Genomic DNA, 16,984 nt, shown 5'->3' with positions numbered 1-16,984 from the left:
TTTAAGTTGAATTCCCTGCATGCTGAAATTTGATCCAAAAAATCCATAAAATTCTATTTATTTTGTTTTTGGCTGGAAATAGCAATTTGCATATAATCCAAAAATATAGTAATGTGTGGATGGTTTCTTACCTTTAAATCGTATTTTCGATAGACAGAGAGGCGGTGGCTGAACACATTCCTCGTAACAATCATGTATGTCTCTAACCCATCGACATTTAGCCGGTACATGCCCAAAAACTGCGGGAGCAGCGTGTTCCCATGGCATTCCACAATAAACTGCAAGAATATACAGAAAGTCACAATAATTAACCGATGAGCAACCCAAGGAAATATGTTTATGGAGAATAACTTCACGTTCACAACACACATACAACGCTTTGAATCCTAGAGGGTGGTAGATTAGCAGAACAGCCTCCCAGCAGAAGTGGTAGAGGCTAACACAGTGAGGGAATTTAAACATGCATGGGATAGACATAAAGCTCTCCTGAATCTAAGACAAGACTGATTAAGATCTGAGTCTTTAGATCGGGAAAAATGGGCAGACTAGATGGGCCGAATGGTTCTCATCAAATTCCATGTTTTGATGTTCAGAGCGACTTACTCCGCTATGGAAGAGCATTTCTATTGGTATGATATATTCAGTGTATTAAAGCCATCTCTAGTTCTTATTAGATCGTACAGAGGTTTGCGGGTGTCCCTTCCGTGACCCAGTGCATCTCTCCACAGAGAAAGTGCTTCTCCTGCGTTAAATTATGCACCGGCAAACAAGGCGTAATACAAACGCAGTCATTAAACGCAGACATGTATGTGCTGTTAAACCTTTAACGTGATAACCTGCGGCGTGATCCAAACCTGTGTTTCTCATACCATGGCTGGCAGCTGACCAGCGTGGAGACGATGAACCCACACTCAGCCGAAATGTGCCTCAAGGAGCAGTGAGAGTTTATGAAGGCGAAGCGCAGATCTTCACTTGCTAAGCTTAGTGGCTTTGGAAATGCAGATTTATTTCACATGCGACAAACATATCGCAAGGGAAAAAAATACCAGAAAAAAACATAACCATTTCCGCATATTTCTTCAGCTGTTTCAAAAAGTGCTGTTCCGCCCACTCTGCTGAGCGCAGCTTTATGCGGCACCAGAATGTTCTTTGCCGTGTCAGCTGTGACCCAGCAGGAAACAAACGGCCAAATGTTCATCCAGGCATTTAAACAATGTCGCTGATAAGTTCTCTGTGTTAGCTGAGTGCCGGTGATGCTGGCCCTTGCTGACAGAGGGGAGACTGGACTCTCATCAGACAGCGGTGATCATCACAAAGGACGACACAGAATGTCCGCCACAAACCACTTAACTCCTCCCCCAGCTGCCTCCACTGAAAGCAGGGAGCATTCTTCAGTACACTTCCTGCACGCGCTCAGTGGCACTTCCTGTTTAGTCAATGGATATCTGAACACTGGTGTTCTGCTAGCACACATACTGATTTGACCTTACCAACTGACCTTCATGGGAATGCTACTGAGCATGTGCAGGAAGTATACTTTCTGCCCATACATCTGGTTTAATTAAATAGTTCCTAACTACAATTACTACAGTATGCCAGCATTACATGTGTGTAGATCCTTCACTCCAGAATAAACACGTGCGGAATTTCCGCTAAAGTACACCGTATAACATTCAGCTAATGCGAAGGGAGAGGAGGGCAGCATATTTGGGTGCCCGAAGGATCAAAGCCGAGTCAAATTTGCGTGTGGTTTGCGTATTAGATATGGGTAATAGTAAAATAATAAAATTATAGCTATGACTATGGGGAAAAGTATTATTAACACACATTATGGAGAGGATATAACCAATAAGATGTCCAAGTCCATTTATCTATTTGCTGCTGTCTCATGCAATCCACTGGCTTCTGCTTAGCACCCCACTTGCACCAGATTCATATTTTAAATGACAATATATACTTTATGCTCTATTTATACTGTGATGCTGGGCACCCCGGTAGCCACAATCATTCTAACTTATCAAAATACGTTGTCAGCGGGCAGGCCGGACACCAGAAATTGTAAGGTCCCAGTATTAATTTAGGGCCCGGCTGCCATCCCATCATGTTAATCTCCCAAAATGCATTTCATGGGATTAAAGGGGGGACCCCACAGGTTGGACCCCCATACAACTGGCTGTACCTTTCTGATGGTGACCCTCTCACAGTCATTCCATACCATAGATGACGCTCTCTTCAGGCCCGGTATTATTGTAATTATCACTATTATTATTAATGGTGTTATCATTTATTTATACACCAGGAGTAAATAACACCGTGCTTTATACAGTTCATGAAGTATGAAAACAATTAACAGATAAAAACAGGTATTGGGAAATATTTTTTCCCTATAAAAGCACTTTGTTGGTTTCATTTACCTGGTGGTATTTCTTCAATATGTTGTGCATCTCGGCGACGTCTTCGCTTGTAATGGTTTTGATGATGTACCTCTTATCACAGGAGGTGTGGAACCTCGCGCCGCTCCGGGCTTGTGAATCGTTAGCTAGAGGGGCACATCTCGTCAGGGAGTTCTGCAAGATAAAAACCGCAAAATATGCCGAAACACAGGACACAAAACCGCTAAATATTGCGAAACACACAATCTGTACCCCCCCAGGCTTCCGCAGCACTACAACTCCCATCACACTCAGTGGGCTTGAGGTGTAGAGATGCAGGCCTCATTTAGTAGACTTTGCATCAGAGACGTCCTGTAACAGCCCCATTTTGGACTATTATTCTTCAAAATCTATGGCCACAAAACGAAGAGTAGCTCGACAAATGGCTTTTCATATTTTTACTGATTTTAAGATAAACTCTGCTGGAATAAAACGCACATTAATATGTGCTTATATGGCAGTAAATGTGCTTATTTAATGAAACTTATCAAGATATGAGTAAAAAAAGCTTATTAAATGGCTTATAGGTCTATTCTTCAAACAGGGAGAATTGTGGTTGCAGCCCCTATGTTCTCCATACCTGGGAACACTCTGGATATTGCCCGGAGACTCCGGGTAAAGCCGCTTTTCTGGGTCTCCGGGGCACTATGGGAAACCTCCAGGCCGTGGCACGTCCCACTCCCCGCCCCACTCCCCCTCCAACAATGGTGTGTATCCCACCACACCAGAGGGACCGCCCACCATGATCAGCGGGACCGCCTACCCGCATGCCGATAATCTGCATTACTGTATACGGCACTGTATTTAATGCTCAGCGATTACTTTTCATGGGATTTCCGCTTTTACTACAAGAATCCGAGCCCCAATAAAACAAATCCATAGAAACAACGGGAATTCAAATGTTTCCATATATGAAAAATCCATGCATACTTTAACTATTTGCATTCCGTCAAATATTTTCTCTAGTCGTGATATTTCATTTAATCATGACGCGATCATTTCTACCATATCATTAAGTACCCAATAAAAATTGATGGTGCGTGGCTGCGAGTGGACAAACATTTAATTTAATCCCTGCTTTGCTATATTCCAGATGTGATGCCATTATTTTACCGTATAATCATCTTAAATTGAAGGCCGCATTAATCGTTTCATAAATATTCATATGCCTTTAAGTGCTACATAAACATTCCTTTCTGCGCTACCATATTATAGAAAGGGCTGGTCTCTGGGGAGGTGTGTGGGGGAGGGGAAACCAAAAACTCGCAGAAGTACAAGAAATGTCCAGCAGGTGGCGTGTGGGCACCAAAAAAAATTAAAGGAACGTGCATGACATCATTTTCTGCTTAAATACAACATTTTTATCTGATTACTTTATGTTCTAGTAAAATATATCTATACATCTGAAAGGTCACTGAACACTACGGTGAGTGATATATATAGATATATAGGGTTTTTTGTGTGTGTTTTATTTTTAAAGGTATAGAGCTGTCCCATGTTAGCCGTAAAAAGAGTTGATTTGGCAAGAATGATACATTTATTGGCTAACAAGTCAAATAGAGACTATCTAGGTCTGCTTTTGTAACCGATTCTGTGCTATATGAGCCAGGGCTATAAATGATAGAATAAACTGTATTATTTTAGAGCGTCTCGATCCCAGGAGAAATCTGATTGCCTTTTGGAGCCAAGAAGGATTTTCTTCTCTCTTAAGTGGCAAAATAAAATAAATACTGGGATTTTTTTCCCCTTCTTTTGGATCAAAATCAGGAAGGATATGTAGAAGGGTTGAGCTTGATGGACTTAGATCTAAGAATTTTCAACCAACATTACTTATAGTAGAACCAGAACCTTATTTATTCCAGAGTAGGGTTGACACGTTTTCTGGAAAATATATGCATATATTTACAGTTTGCTCGTTCTCAGAAAACTCTCCGATTCTCAGTTCTTGTAAATCTGGGGTTTTTCATTTCTCTAGATCTGCCATTTTTGTTCCTCTTTCTGAAGGTTTAATCGCCAAGAAACAGAGAAACGTTTAAGAACCAAACGGAGTTCTCAGCTGACTGCAAATCATCGGGGGAGTTGGACTAGGGGACTGAAGCACATTCAGTAATTTTATATATAACAGAACGTACACGTATTCTGTGCCCTACAGATTCATCACGGCACAGGGCTGCCATCTGGACGCATACAGTATACCGGCTCTGTACATACAGATAAGGCAAACGGCATACGCTGATAGAAACCCTTAATGGATTTAACCAGAAGCCCAACATACAGGATGTAATAACCAGCCCAGCACATATTGATCTGCCTGACATCTATCGAGCGCGATAACACACGCAGCGACGAAGAAGAAGAACAGACACCCAGTGACCCGGAGTCACATCGCGTAAAGACCATCAACCCAAGGCAGGCATAGAACGGCCCTAATCAAAGCCAAAATACAACTGCCTCTCTACAAGCAGCCAGATCAGGAAATACAAGTTAACCCTTTCCTGGCCATTTTCTTTACACTCTAGTAACATGAGCTTTTTATTGTTTGTTTTTTTTATGCTTTCCAAGGACAGGAGGGACGTTCCTTTGAAAAGCATTTTGTTTGCACAGTCCGTGATATAGAATGAATACGATGTTAAATGGACACTCCAGCCAACATACTGAATGCACGCCACGGCCGGAGGGTTCTTTAATACGGGATGATCCCGGGGAAGACGTTTCACCGATTTAACTATGCATTGTGAAGGGCCAATTCAGCTCTCTCGCAGAATAAGCTTATTGGGGTTGATCCTTAATGATGCATAAAGTAGTGATTGAAATGAAATGTTCAACTCTCCCGCAAAATAATGGTTAAATGAGAACACTCTCAACATGCGCCATGTTCTTTACCAGGTTCGTATAATATAGAGCTGCGCATTCTAACGCTCTGGGGCTTATGGAATCCACGCCACTGGGATGAATTCCCTGCCATGTATAGCTGCCAGCGACATTGTGTAATAGTGAAGATAGTAAAAGTGGGGAACACTGCAATAATACCTTACTGCCAACTGGGGCAAGAAAGTCCTCCCGGGAGAAGCCAGTATACATTGGGGCATTTAATAATGTCTGTGGGGTTTAATCACTAAAGGGAGAGTTGTGAGGGCAGTTTACAGGAGAGTTTTAACTCCTTTTTCTCACTATTAATTATGAAGGCCGAACACAGCAGGTTTTTCTAGCAGGAAGAGCAGAGCTGGCCCCATATAATGTATAATTCAACGGATGCGGAGACTTAACAACATATTATCCAGGACCAGCCAAGCTCGCCATGAAGCAGAAGCTCACTGCTGTTGGACGTCATTGCGTATAGTGAAGTCAACGAGCTGAAGCACAGCTCTCCTGCCAGCTCTCCCTTTAGTGAATAGACTCTGATCTAGTGCTGTATTTTATTCAAATTCTAAAATGTATGGTTTCTTTCTAGCAAGCGTCTTCCGCTGACCTGTTACACCTTCATGACACATTTAAAAGAAACTATTTTGTGGTTATCAGGGAACAACGCCCAGTGGAAACAGAAAAAATCTACAAGCTCCAAATGACTTGTAATGAAGACTTTTTCTACGCTGCGTGTCTTGTGAACGGACTGAGATAATGATACATTAAAAAAATAAGATGAAGTTGGAATTCTTTAACATACATTGTAATAGGATTAATTTAGCATGAGAAATAAAGTCTCTTCTCATGTGAAATATGAGTCACGGTTGAATTAGACTTTAATTACCATCTCCAGAAACACTCCCGTCTCCCTGTGATCCCTGGCATAAATTGTGGGAAAGCTGTATATATTCAAACCAAGCGCCTCGAATGTATCAGCTCAACTTAAAAAGACGACTTTTAATAACACTAAGTGAATTCAAACTTTTCGTTGATAGCCGCCGAATTGCAACCATACATTGAAAATAGGTGATGAACAAAAACGGAACTGGCCTCGCAAACAACACAAAACAACACAAATTCTCTCAGTCATTCATCACAATGCGTAAGACCAAGGAGTGCAGCTGTGATGTGCGGCAAAAGGCTGTTGAGCTTCACAAAATGGGAAGTTTTCCACCATCGGGGCAACAATTCCAGTCAACTGGAAATGTTATGAATTAACCTGGAAGAGGACGTGAGTCCATATTGTCTCAAGGCACTGTGAAGAGGATGGTTCGAGCGGCCAAATAGTCTCATAGCTGGAGAATTGCAGAAGTGAGTTGCGTCTTGGGGTCAGAAAGTTCCCAAAACTACAATACGACATCATTTAACTCACCACAAGTTGTTTCTAAGGGTTTCAAGATATAAGCCTTTTAATGGAATATCTCCATAGGCGTACAGAGGCCTTTCATTACTTCCATCACGCCTGTGTTGTGTTCACTAATCCAAGTTTAGGTTTAAAAGGCTAATTGATGGTTAGAAAACCCTTTAGCAATTATGTTACAGCTCAAAATGTTCTTGCTTTCCATGAAAACAGCTTTTCCAAACTTTTGAATGGCAGTGTGTATCGAAGTTGCCTTAAAGCACTAGCCAAATATATCCGCTCTGCGGTAGAACGCCCGTTGTTTTACACACCGCCTATTACATACACGCCGGCAGTTTACCTGCTCATTTGCTCGGTACGTTTAATGAATAAATATCCGTAAGTTTAGGTTTTGAGTAAAAGGTCACGTTTAATTCAGTTGTCACAAAGCCTGCAGGGATTTAGACAGAGATACGAATCTCACGATGTCAGTCTAACAGGATAAACGCTCCGTAATACAACCGGAGGCAGAGCTGCGAGCCTGAAAATCATGAGTCAAGCGTGACTCACCGGGCAATTGTCTGAGAACATGCTTGTCTTGGAATTAAATCGGGGACATTTTTTACGACGTCTAGGTCGGTTATGTGAAAATGATAGTTTATTATCGAGTTTCCTTTATACACAGGTAGCAGTGCTTTCCCCACTTAGAGGAAACATTATTTGAGCTTTCTCTTCTTTTCTGTTAAAGGTTTAAACACATACAACACAAATTTGTAAATAGATTTTTCTGTTTCAATAGGAAGAAACTATTATTTTGGGAAATGTATGCAAGATCAAGATCAAACTATACAGTATCGTCCGAATTAATAAAAAAGACATTACTAGGAAGCTAAAACAGTATTTACTGTCCCCTACCTTATCCGCTGTCTACCGCTCGTCCCCATGTGTTCAGTCTCCACCCCCGTCGCACATCTGCTCCCCCCGATTGGAGGAAAGGAGGAGAGGCTGTCCCCGTGACTCGCTCTTTTTGCGGACAGCCTCTCCCCCGGTCATCCAATTGGACTAAACCCCCGATTATAGGCCACACGAAAAAAGCAGACAATACGGTATATTATGAAGGTCCATCGCCAGGGAACATCTGCTTCCAGAAGATCTTGACTGCCCCTGTATAATGAATCATGGAGATTGCTTGTCTCCTAACCATTTGAATTATGCATTATACAGGGCCAGCTTGGCCCTTCTTGTTGGAGAAAACTGCTAGTGTTGGCCCCAAGGAATAGTGAAATAAAGTTGAAACCACAACTCTACATAATGTCATGCTAAGCGAATAAACCCCATAGGCGATGGTTCCATTCACGGCTACGCTTGGTCACCACAAACGCTCCATCGTTTTAGCCAGAAATCTGTTAAAATGCGATGCGACCCCTTTTATTCTCTCTTCCGGCTGTTTATACAGGAAACGAAACCCGATTTCCAGAGAGCACAGGGAGATAAGCGAATGCTGAAACGGCAGCTAATTCTGAGCAGCCGTCACCTCCTATGTCCAGGGTAAACCTTTAATTGTTACAGCTCATATTAATAACGTAAGCTGCCTAAATATATAAAAACAAACGCACGTTTACTGAGCTTTCAGATTAGAAGATTAAAGTCATACAAATATCCAGTGTACAGGAGTTACAGGCGATATCCCAAATACAGGCTGGTCTCCAACTCGTAAGGGCCTGCTACCCATTAACAACAAGGGGGGTGCTGGCTTTTGCCGTTTGAGGGTCTTTAATACTTAAGCGGCCCGCGTGAGCACAGTTTTTGCACTAAAGGGAAAATAGAAATGCAATAGAAAAGCGTCCTACCTGGAAATCTTGATCATCTATTCCAAACCTCTCCCTCAGATTTCGGAAGACCATGGGACAATATTCCTTGAATTTAAAGTGACTTGGCATGTTTTCTCTGCAACAGGAAAAAAAGTAGAATTAGGTGAGTATTCTAGATGATCTGATGGTTTTTACGGTTGAAGAAGGATGTTTCTATCTTAGGTGACACCTAAAAGTCACCTGCCCTAAAGGTTAACCTGATGCTAACCTGCAAATCTCTCAAATCCACAAGAATCCTTTAAACATAAAGTGAGATTTTGAAAAATTTACAGAAGATTATCAACAGCAGCCACGCTTAATACTAACAAGGAAGGTAAATATTGGAAGAGGCCAGAGATGTTCAGCGTAGCAGAAGACAATATGGAGGGTGGCCATTAAGTGATGGGCGTATCTGGGGGATTAATGCCTGGTATTGACTGTTCCTTAAAGATTTGCCAAAAAAACAAGGACAAATATAAAATGAGGATTAATCCAGGAAGAAAACAAATAGTTGGGTGTTTGTGCGGTAACACCATTCTCACTGTGCTTACAAGTCATGTATTTGTAAGGTCTTTTATTGTCCCAACAGAGACACATAGGAAGTAACAAACAGGCCGTGTATTGTACATTGATACAAATAACACAAGGCAGCGTGTGTGAGAAACCAGAAGAAAACCAGGGCATTTTCTTAAGGTGCAGGTTTCCATAATGGGTCGTTGTTGTAAAGCAGGGGTACACAACTCATCGAATTATCAGCTGTCACAACACTGCTTACCTGAACAGAAGTTCTTAAAGATATATTCATAAAAAAACAATAATACCAAGTTTGTATTTGTACGTGGAACTAACGAAGGAACCCTTAACATCCTTAAACTCCTTAAGACCCTACAAATCACCGCAGGTGAAACAGACAACGTTGAAAAACAGTAATTCTGTTTAACCAGAATAGGCAGTTTCTTCCCATGGATGTTTTTTTTATATTTGGAAGGTATGTTATAATTAATAATATATATATCAACCACTGGTGAATGAAATGGTGGCCAAAAAAGCTTTCCATCTGTGATTCCCAGCAAATGTTGAATGTCCGCACACAAAAAATGCTGCTCGCAAGTCAAGATGATTGTGTGAATATTCCAAAGATAAAGCTATAAATACAAAAAAAATAATATATCCAAAAAAAGAAATAAGTGCAAATCCCTTAGAAGAATTATTTGTGTTATACAGGATTCTGGAACCCAGAGCTGGTGAGCTAGTTAAATGTTTCGCTGCAAGGGCTGCGTGATAAAAGGGAACGCAAGGTCCTGGAAACTGGAATCCGCGGTGGGGAAGAGTCTGGTAAAGCTGGGTGATGAACCAGGCAGAGATGAATGCAATTTAAGCTGTTGTCAGTTCTGGCCTTGGAGCAAACTGTTAGAAGCTCAAAGATACAGCTCTGATCGTGAGATCAAAGAATGGGCTTCCCAAAATGAAGACAAGATGGGAAGAGTTGTCACTTGAGACACAGAAATGCAACATTTTTCCTTTTTTTTATGCTTTGAACGCACTAAGCCTCTTACTTGTTTTTTGAGCATCAGCCCCGTAGACCTGGATGCAGCTCACAGTCCGTGTAAAAGTACAGAGACAAAGTAGGGGCATTCTTAATAGATTTGATAGAAATGTTTTGAGTGGCCAAGAGTGCTTTATAATATAAGCTGCTCATGCCTAAATCATTAAAAAATATGTCAAATCCGCCACATACGTCAATTTACTACTAAGGTAAGGGGCTTAACTACTTGAGCGTTTGCTGGGCATAAGCAAACTTTTCGGCAAATAACTCACACTTCATGCCAATCTTATCCAGTCATAATTATATATATATCTACAGTGTCATAAGTCAGGATTTAGCATATATCCTCCAAAATAACCTTAAAATGATAAGTCAGCCTAGGGTGAGCTAAGTAATACTCCAAGCAGGCAGCTTGTCTAGGGTTAAAAAAATGCTGGTTGACTCATCGATAGTCATTTACAGAAGTAATATGATTCTTCTCAGGTCACTAACAGTAGGTGAGCTTTTGGAATTTCTTTTATTTGGTTTTGAGTTCAGAGAGAAGACTAAATAAATAGATGAAATGTATGAAGGATTGTCCTATGGATGAAGCACCTATGGCACCGGAGGGCTTTCATCGATAATCTCCACTAAATGCCCACTGTGGACTCTGACCTTTTATTCTGAAGAAGAGAGAGGTGTTTAGATCCTCGCTCTCAAACCAAGATTCCGATAGCAAAAATCTAGTAAATTATTTATTAAATATATTCTGCACTTGGGTAAAGTATTTTGGACTCTCTCCTGGTTAAGTTCAAGAGGCTCATAATGACTTCTAGAACATTTTCCCATTTAATTTATTACAATATCCCCTTAATCAAAGCATGATGAGGTGGCATAGAGTTGTGGTTGTATTGACAGCTATAAAAGAATACAAAAGAACATTTGAATAAGGAATAAAGACGAGTGGAAATATGCACGTGAAACCTTTTTAGAAGTAGCTTTATAAATGGGCTCCCTGCCTGGGCTCTCCAACATGCTTTGGCTTTTGAAATAAATGTAATGTAAATGTAATGAATGAAAAGGTGACTTTTTTCTCTCCAGAATGCAATCATTCTGTACATTAATGATATTTCTGGAAGTGGCACTTCACTAATGGCCAATCCCCAGGGTGCTGGAAGCAAGAGCCCCCTTTGTATAAAAGGGCTGCAAAGGGTTAATGGTTTGTTAGCCAAAAGTTCAAAGTCTGTGTGATTATTAGCCACTGATATTAGTCTGATCTGCTCTCATTCATACCAAGTCTAAGACCCTCTCCCTGCAAAAATGACTTCTTGTACACTGTGTAACATTGTGTTGGTAATAAAGTATCCTTTATAAGAAAACCAAGTATATTAAACACTTTTATTGCTACATTGTTTTTATTAATATTGAAATAAGAGTCCTTAAAAGTGTTAGCATATCAAAATAGTTCTTGTTATAGTTTCTGCTGAATTTCGGTCCAAATGCGCTTTCTTTTTTACATCTGCCTTCGGCAAAACAAGACGGTGGAATAATGCAGACGGTTATATGACTCACTTGTTGAAAAGGTGATTGTCCACCTTGATTTTGGAATAAGCCTTGAAGTCATCTGGCATCAACATAATGGGAATCTGAACATGACTGAGTTCGATAATCTAGAATAAAGTGAAAAAAGATAAATATTCAGGAGGGGAACCAACAGATCTTTAATATCATACAAGAACACTTCAAATTATGTTATAAACTGGTACCAAAACCCACAATGTGCGTACAAAAGGTTCAAGAGTTCAGCAGCAGTCAGACAGGGATTTGATGCAAACAACTGCTTCCCTATTTATATTTCAATATGTGATGGTCAGAAAGTCACATGTAACGGACAGTAATGTCTCAATGTGCATGAACTACCGTATACCAGAGTGCACTGAGAATTCATATACGTACATAAAAGACGTGAGACCTTGCTTTTAACACCACAAGATGCCCTGGATTTTAGAGTAGCTTGGTGGGAAGTTAATGGAAGCGGTAGTAGAGCAACACAGCAGGGGTGTACGCCAACAAACATTCGGAAGCAAAGCAATTTTTTATTCTAGCTTGTTTGACAATAGCAAGGATTCTATTTGCAAACACTCAGCAGCAAACCTTCCAACTGCCCTGCTGTGAGCAGTCATCATGGGCTGGGCAGAGAGATCAAAAGGATCTCCCCTACCCGACCCACTGAGCTGTAAAACCGATTGAGGTCTGCGGCCACCTCATGATGTAATCAAGCACAGCCCCGTAATATGATGTCATAGCCCTCATCCAACAATGCCTCATCTGTACCGCAACACCTAACGAACATGGGGGAGGGAATGTACCAGTACAACACCATCTATTGGTCGCTGTAAAATGGAGCCATACAACTAAAATTAAGTCATCTTAATGCAAATATGTGAATTTATCTAAATGTTATTTTGTATGTAAGCTGAATCAAAACTGCAGTGTATACCTGCTTATTCTTATTTTACTCATATAGGGCCAACAATTTACGCAGGGCTTCTTACAACACATACATTCAAGGGTATGGCAAAAATAGAACTGGCAGACAAAGAGAAACCCACACTTTAGAGGGTCCTATAAAGATATATTGCTGACCTAAGAAAAAAAAAAGAAATATGAATAAACTTAAGCCTCCTGCTTCCATGTTTCTGTGTGTGAATGAATGCACCAGCGGCAACCACTGTTATGCACGTGGTTGCGCTGGCATTATGCCCGCCGGCAACCTTTAGCCAAGTAACAAGCAGTGATTCTAAGTGGTACATTGTTCGACAGTAATACTTAATTGCAGAATAATATAATATTAACCCATTTTTTAGCCTGTACATTTACAGGCTTTGTCATTAAGGGGTTTAAACAAGAACAGGCAGCTGGCTGCAAATAAATATTTCATGAACATTGATCTGTTAGGTAAACTTTTCTTTTTTTGCCGTTTCAGCCATTAGTTTATGATGTCATAGTAAAATTATGCCACAGACCAGCAGGGAGAATGACAATCAGTATCCCGCTGCTAGTAACTGCGCCAACTGCTAGTAACTTATGATAAATAAATAATAAAAACAGATCTACACAATATCAAATTGTCATTAAAAACCTAGTGTAAATGTAGCATCATTTTTCAGCTTTCTTTCTTCGAGTGAGATGCCCGCTTTCATAGCACTTACTGGTCATCTCTTAGTTGCAAAGATAAACAGGATGCAATAAAATAACTCCAAAATTGTGCGTTTCCTTAATATCTCAGGATGCCAGAAATGTTAGCTATAATGTACTTCAAGAGCCAAAAACAATGCCTATGGTCATTGGTAAAAAATAAATAAATAAATAAATAAATAAAAACAAGCAAAAAAACCCAAAACAAAATAAAAATTCAGTGCAAAAGAAAGCTAAACATATTGGTTTTAAAAAGAAGTGACATTTAATAATGGTACTTAACATAGTTGTAGTATGGAACCTGAAGACCTAAATATCTATATATCTACTAATTAAAGGAGCAATCCAGCTATCGTGTCCACGTTAATGCATACGATGACTTTAAATATGAAAATAACAGGGTTTGCCATGTATTTAGTGATTGATGAGAACCCTCTATATGCAGTTGCTCTCTTTTCAAGTCAGCAAATTATTAGCATTGGAGCATTGTATTTGGCCAAGCATATCTCCTGTGCAGAAGCGTGCATGCGCGCGTACTTACTGCCAGCCGACTAAAAAGCTGGCTACTGCGAGAGTTCCAGGGGGTCTAATGATCTCACTACGTAGGGCTCTCCCCCTGGGGGGTGGAAAAGAATGCATTTTAAAATGATGGTGATGGTGGGGCTGTGTGGGGCAGTAGACGGTCCCTTTAAGGTCCAGAATGTATAGAATCCTGGTAAATATCCATTGGAGAATATACAACAATATGTGCTGGGTGCTCCTAAGACGTGGTTACAACTGAAAAGCAGTTGCTTTATAATGTAACTTCAAACACATTTTTATTGATGTTGCAATCCTCGAAGTTAAATTATCAGAGTAATAAAAATGCCCTCTAAAAGATCCCCAGCATTGTTTTATCTTCTTCAAAGAATCTATCGATTCAAGATAATTATTTCCTGCAGGGAAACTCTCCTTGTTTCACGCAGTCGGCAGAAATGTCACGTAAACCCCCAATAATTAGCGTACGTCTTGTAATGATCATCATACTGATTATCATACTGCCTGTGGTAAAGCACAGAAAGGCTCTGTCTTAATCACTTAGCCACACATTCTGACTAACAAAAGAAACGGACTTCATTAGCATTGCCATAAAGAATCAGCTCAGTGTGGTAACTCACAGGGAAAGTCATCCAAAATATGTTTACTGAAAACATGGCGGCCTCCACGTCTTCAGATGAGAACGTTTATTGGAACAAAATGAAATACAACAGGGTCCTTGTCAATGTTACCAATATAACTGTGTACAGTACTCTATTTTATAATCAAGGAGAAAAATACTTTTTCCCAAAGGACTTCACCTTTAAAGGAACAGTCTTGTTCTAAAATTTCTTTTTTTATGTGTTTTCCATGGACACCAATGCATTTTTTTGCTTTTTAATGGTTATTTTAATTATTAGAGCTAGAAAATTAATCTTCTGTCTCACGTATCTCCTCCCTGGCTGCCAAAAAAACATGTAAAACATATAAAGTATGAATGTGAAGGGGTCCTCCAAGGGAATGCAATCTGGAATATGACATTTATCGCCAACTGTCCAAAAGTATGCAGCAAGGAATGGGGGAAAATAGTTTAGAAATATACTAAATGTATTCACTCACAGCATCGCAACTGCCTCCTTAGTACTTAGGACTAAACGTGCTGTCCAAATTATAGCCACGTAACCCTAAAAAAATCAGGCTTGGATGATAAAATCCGAGTATTTGGAGCTTTGCATAACAGAAAGGACACCCTATTAAGGATTTGGCTCCAGATGTGTTCAAAAGTTTTTGGATTCTCAAAGTGAAAAGGAACATTATGTATAAACCAAAAAAATGAAAAGAACATTTAGCAATATAAACCAAGCATTCTACTACTTCTTTAAGAGGGGAGGAAAGAAAGAAAGAAAGAAAGAAAGAAAGAAAGAAAGAAGGAAAGAAGGAAAGAAAGAAAGAAAGAAAGAAGGAAAGAAAGAAGGAAAGAAAGAAAGAAAGAAAGAAAGCGTGAGAGGGAGATTTTCCAATAGAACATGTTTCCATTCCAGAGCCTTGAATCAATTAAATGAAAAGCATTCCCCTTTTGCTACAAGTTTTCAATTCAGTAATGAAAGAAGATATCAGATTAGCAATGGAAACTATATTGGATAGCCTTCCTAAGTGATAGCCAAGCCCTGTTACAGGATGATAGCAAATGGAAGAAGAACCTGGCACTTAAAATGAACTTTAAGCTCTCATTAAGATGTTGGTTCTTGTGCTTGACTGTAAAAGTCTTCTGCAATTCAATTGCGTCCCTCTGTGTATCTAAATCCCTAGCAAATAACGTGCCAGTCAGCCATGGCGGTCTACTGAATGAACTCAGAATTACCGAACAACTCCAAAGGAGCCTCTTACATGATAAATCTTTTTTCTGTGGTGGTTCCTACAGTCCATACGTTGAAAGAGAATGACAAAACTAGAACTGACAGACTAAAGACAATCGATACATTAAAGAGGGCTCTGCTACCAAGCTTACAATCTTTTTAAGGAATACAGGATATTAGAAACAAACAAGTCAGGCCTGCATAAAATGATCAGCAAAATACCCTATCCTCGTTCAAATAATTATAATAAGTGGAGTAACTACAGGGGTCGCAACTGCAACGGGACCCGTCTCTCCAGGGGGCCCAGGCAACTCCTGCAACCACTTGTCCCTGTCTCTTTGTACCGTCTTATAAGGGCCCTTTCTAAACAATTCTGAACTGGCACTGGGAGACAGAAAGGCAGCAGGGCCAAGTTCTGACCCCGCAGTGAAACCGAGGCTGTCCACACAGTGTGTGAGAACTGGAGCGACATCCGCAGGAGAGGTGAGGGGTTAGTATGTTTGTATGTATGTGTATGTAGATGTGTATGTGTAAGTCTTTGTGTGTGAGCATGTATCTGTAAGTGGTGTGAGATGGAGAGTGTGTTAGCATGATTGTGTAATTGTGCTTGAGTTAGCTTGGATATGTGAGTGTGTGTTAGTGAGTATGAGTGTATGTGTGTTAGCATGCGTAAATTTGTGCAAGTGTGCTTATGTATGTGTGCCAGAATGTATGTCGCAAGGGGCACAGACAAGCTGTTTGGGGAGCAATGATGGCACAGACAAGCTGTTTGGGGGCAAAGGCGGCAAAAGCAGAGTGTTTGGGATTAGGATGGCACTGATAAGCTTTTTGTGGTAAATGTGGCACTCAAGCTATTTGGGGCAAAGGAAAATGTTGCGTGGTGACGTTGGGGGTCCCTGGGGCAATTTGTACACCAAGGCCCTGTGGTTTCTAGTTATCACCTCGCCAGTGTTGGGTTTACCAGGCTCCATACATGGCTCTGGAGAAGTTGATGCATTGGTTTGGAGGAGGGTATAAAGTGGGCTCCATTCACTTCTTTGAAAATTCGGCCTCACATGCAAATTAATGTTTCTTGCCTGCAGCTGCTCATTTACAGAAATAAACATTATGATGGTGTCAAAAAAGGGAGACGGGCCACTTTACATTAACCACTGTTTCCTTTGTGTATTAATTTTGTAGCTCAACGTGTGTATAAGGTGTTTATGGCCTATATTGAGCAGGATGAACACTGTTTAGGTGAGGGGTTCCTTTTTATATCTGAACACTTCCAAATTATTAGGAGTGCATTTAAGGTCTTACAGCTAATACGTTTATTTAACATTAGCGATTATGGTGTTGACATGTGCTTAATTATAGCTGTACCC

The 16,984-nt window shown here is 40.4% G+C and overlaps 1 protein-coding gene across 1 annotated transcript in view; it reads right to left on the bottom strand.

Annotated features, from left to right (window-relative positions):
* The window catches only part of LOC128497195 (phosphatidylinositol 5-phosphate 4-kinase type-2 alpha), a 51,742-nt gene that overhangs the window by 8,016 nt on the left and 26,742 nt on the right, over window positions 1–16,984 (bottom strand). Inside the window, exons 3-6 of the mRNA XM_053467142.1 lie at window positions 11,623–11,720; window positions 8,526–8,622; window positions 2,415–2,567; window positions 132–278 (exon numbers count right to left, since the gene is read on the bottom strand). Coding sequence (XP_053323117.1) covers window positions 132–278; window positions 2,415–2,567; window positions 8,526–8,622; window positions 11,623–11,720 — 495 coding nt within the window. The remainder of the gene's footprint in view (window positions 1–131; window positions 279–2,414; window positions 2,568–8,525; window positions 8,623–11,622; window positions 11,721–16,984) is intronic.

This window comes from Spea bombifrons, chromosome 5 (assembly GCF_027358695.1).
Source record: "Spea bombifrons isolate aSpeBom1 chromosome 5, aSpeBom1.2.pri, whole genome shotgun sequence".
Lineage (NCBI taxonomy): Eukaryota > Metazoa > Chordata > Amphibia > Anura > Pelobatidae > Spea > Spea bombifrons.
The sequence above is the reverse complement of the archived record's forward strand: the minus strand, read 5'-3'. Positions and strand labels throughout refer to the sequence as shown.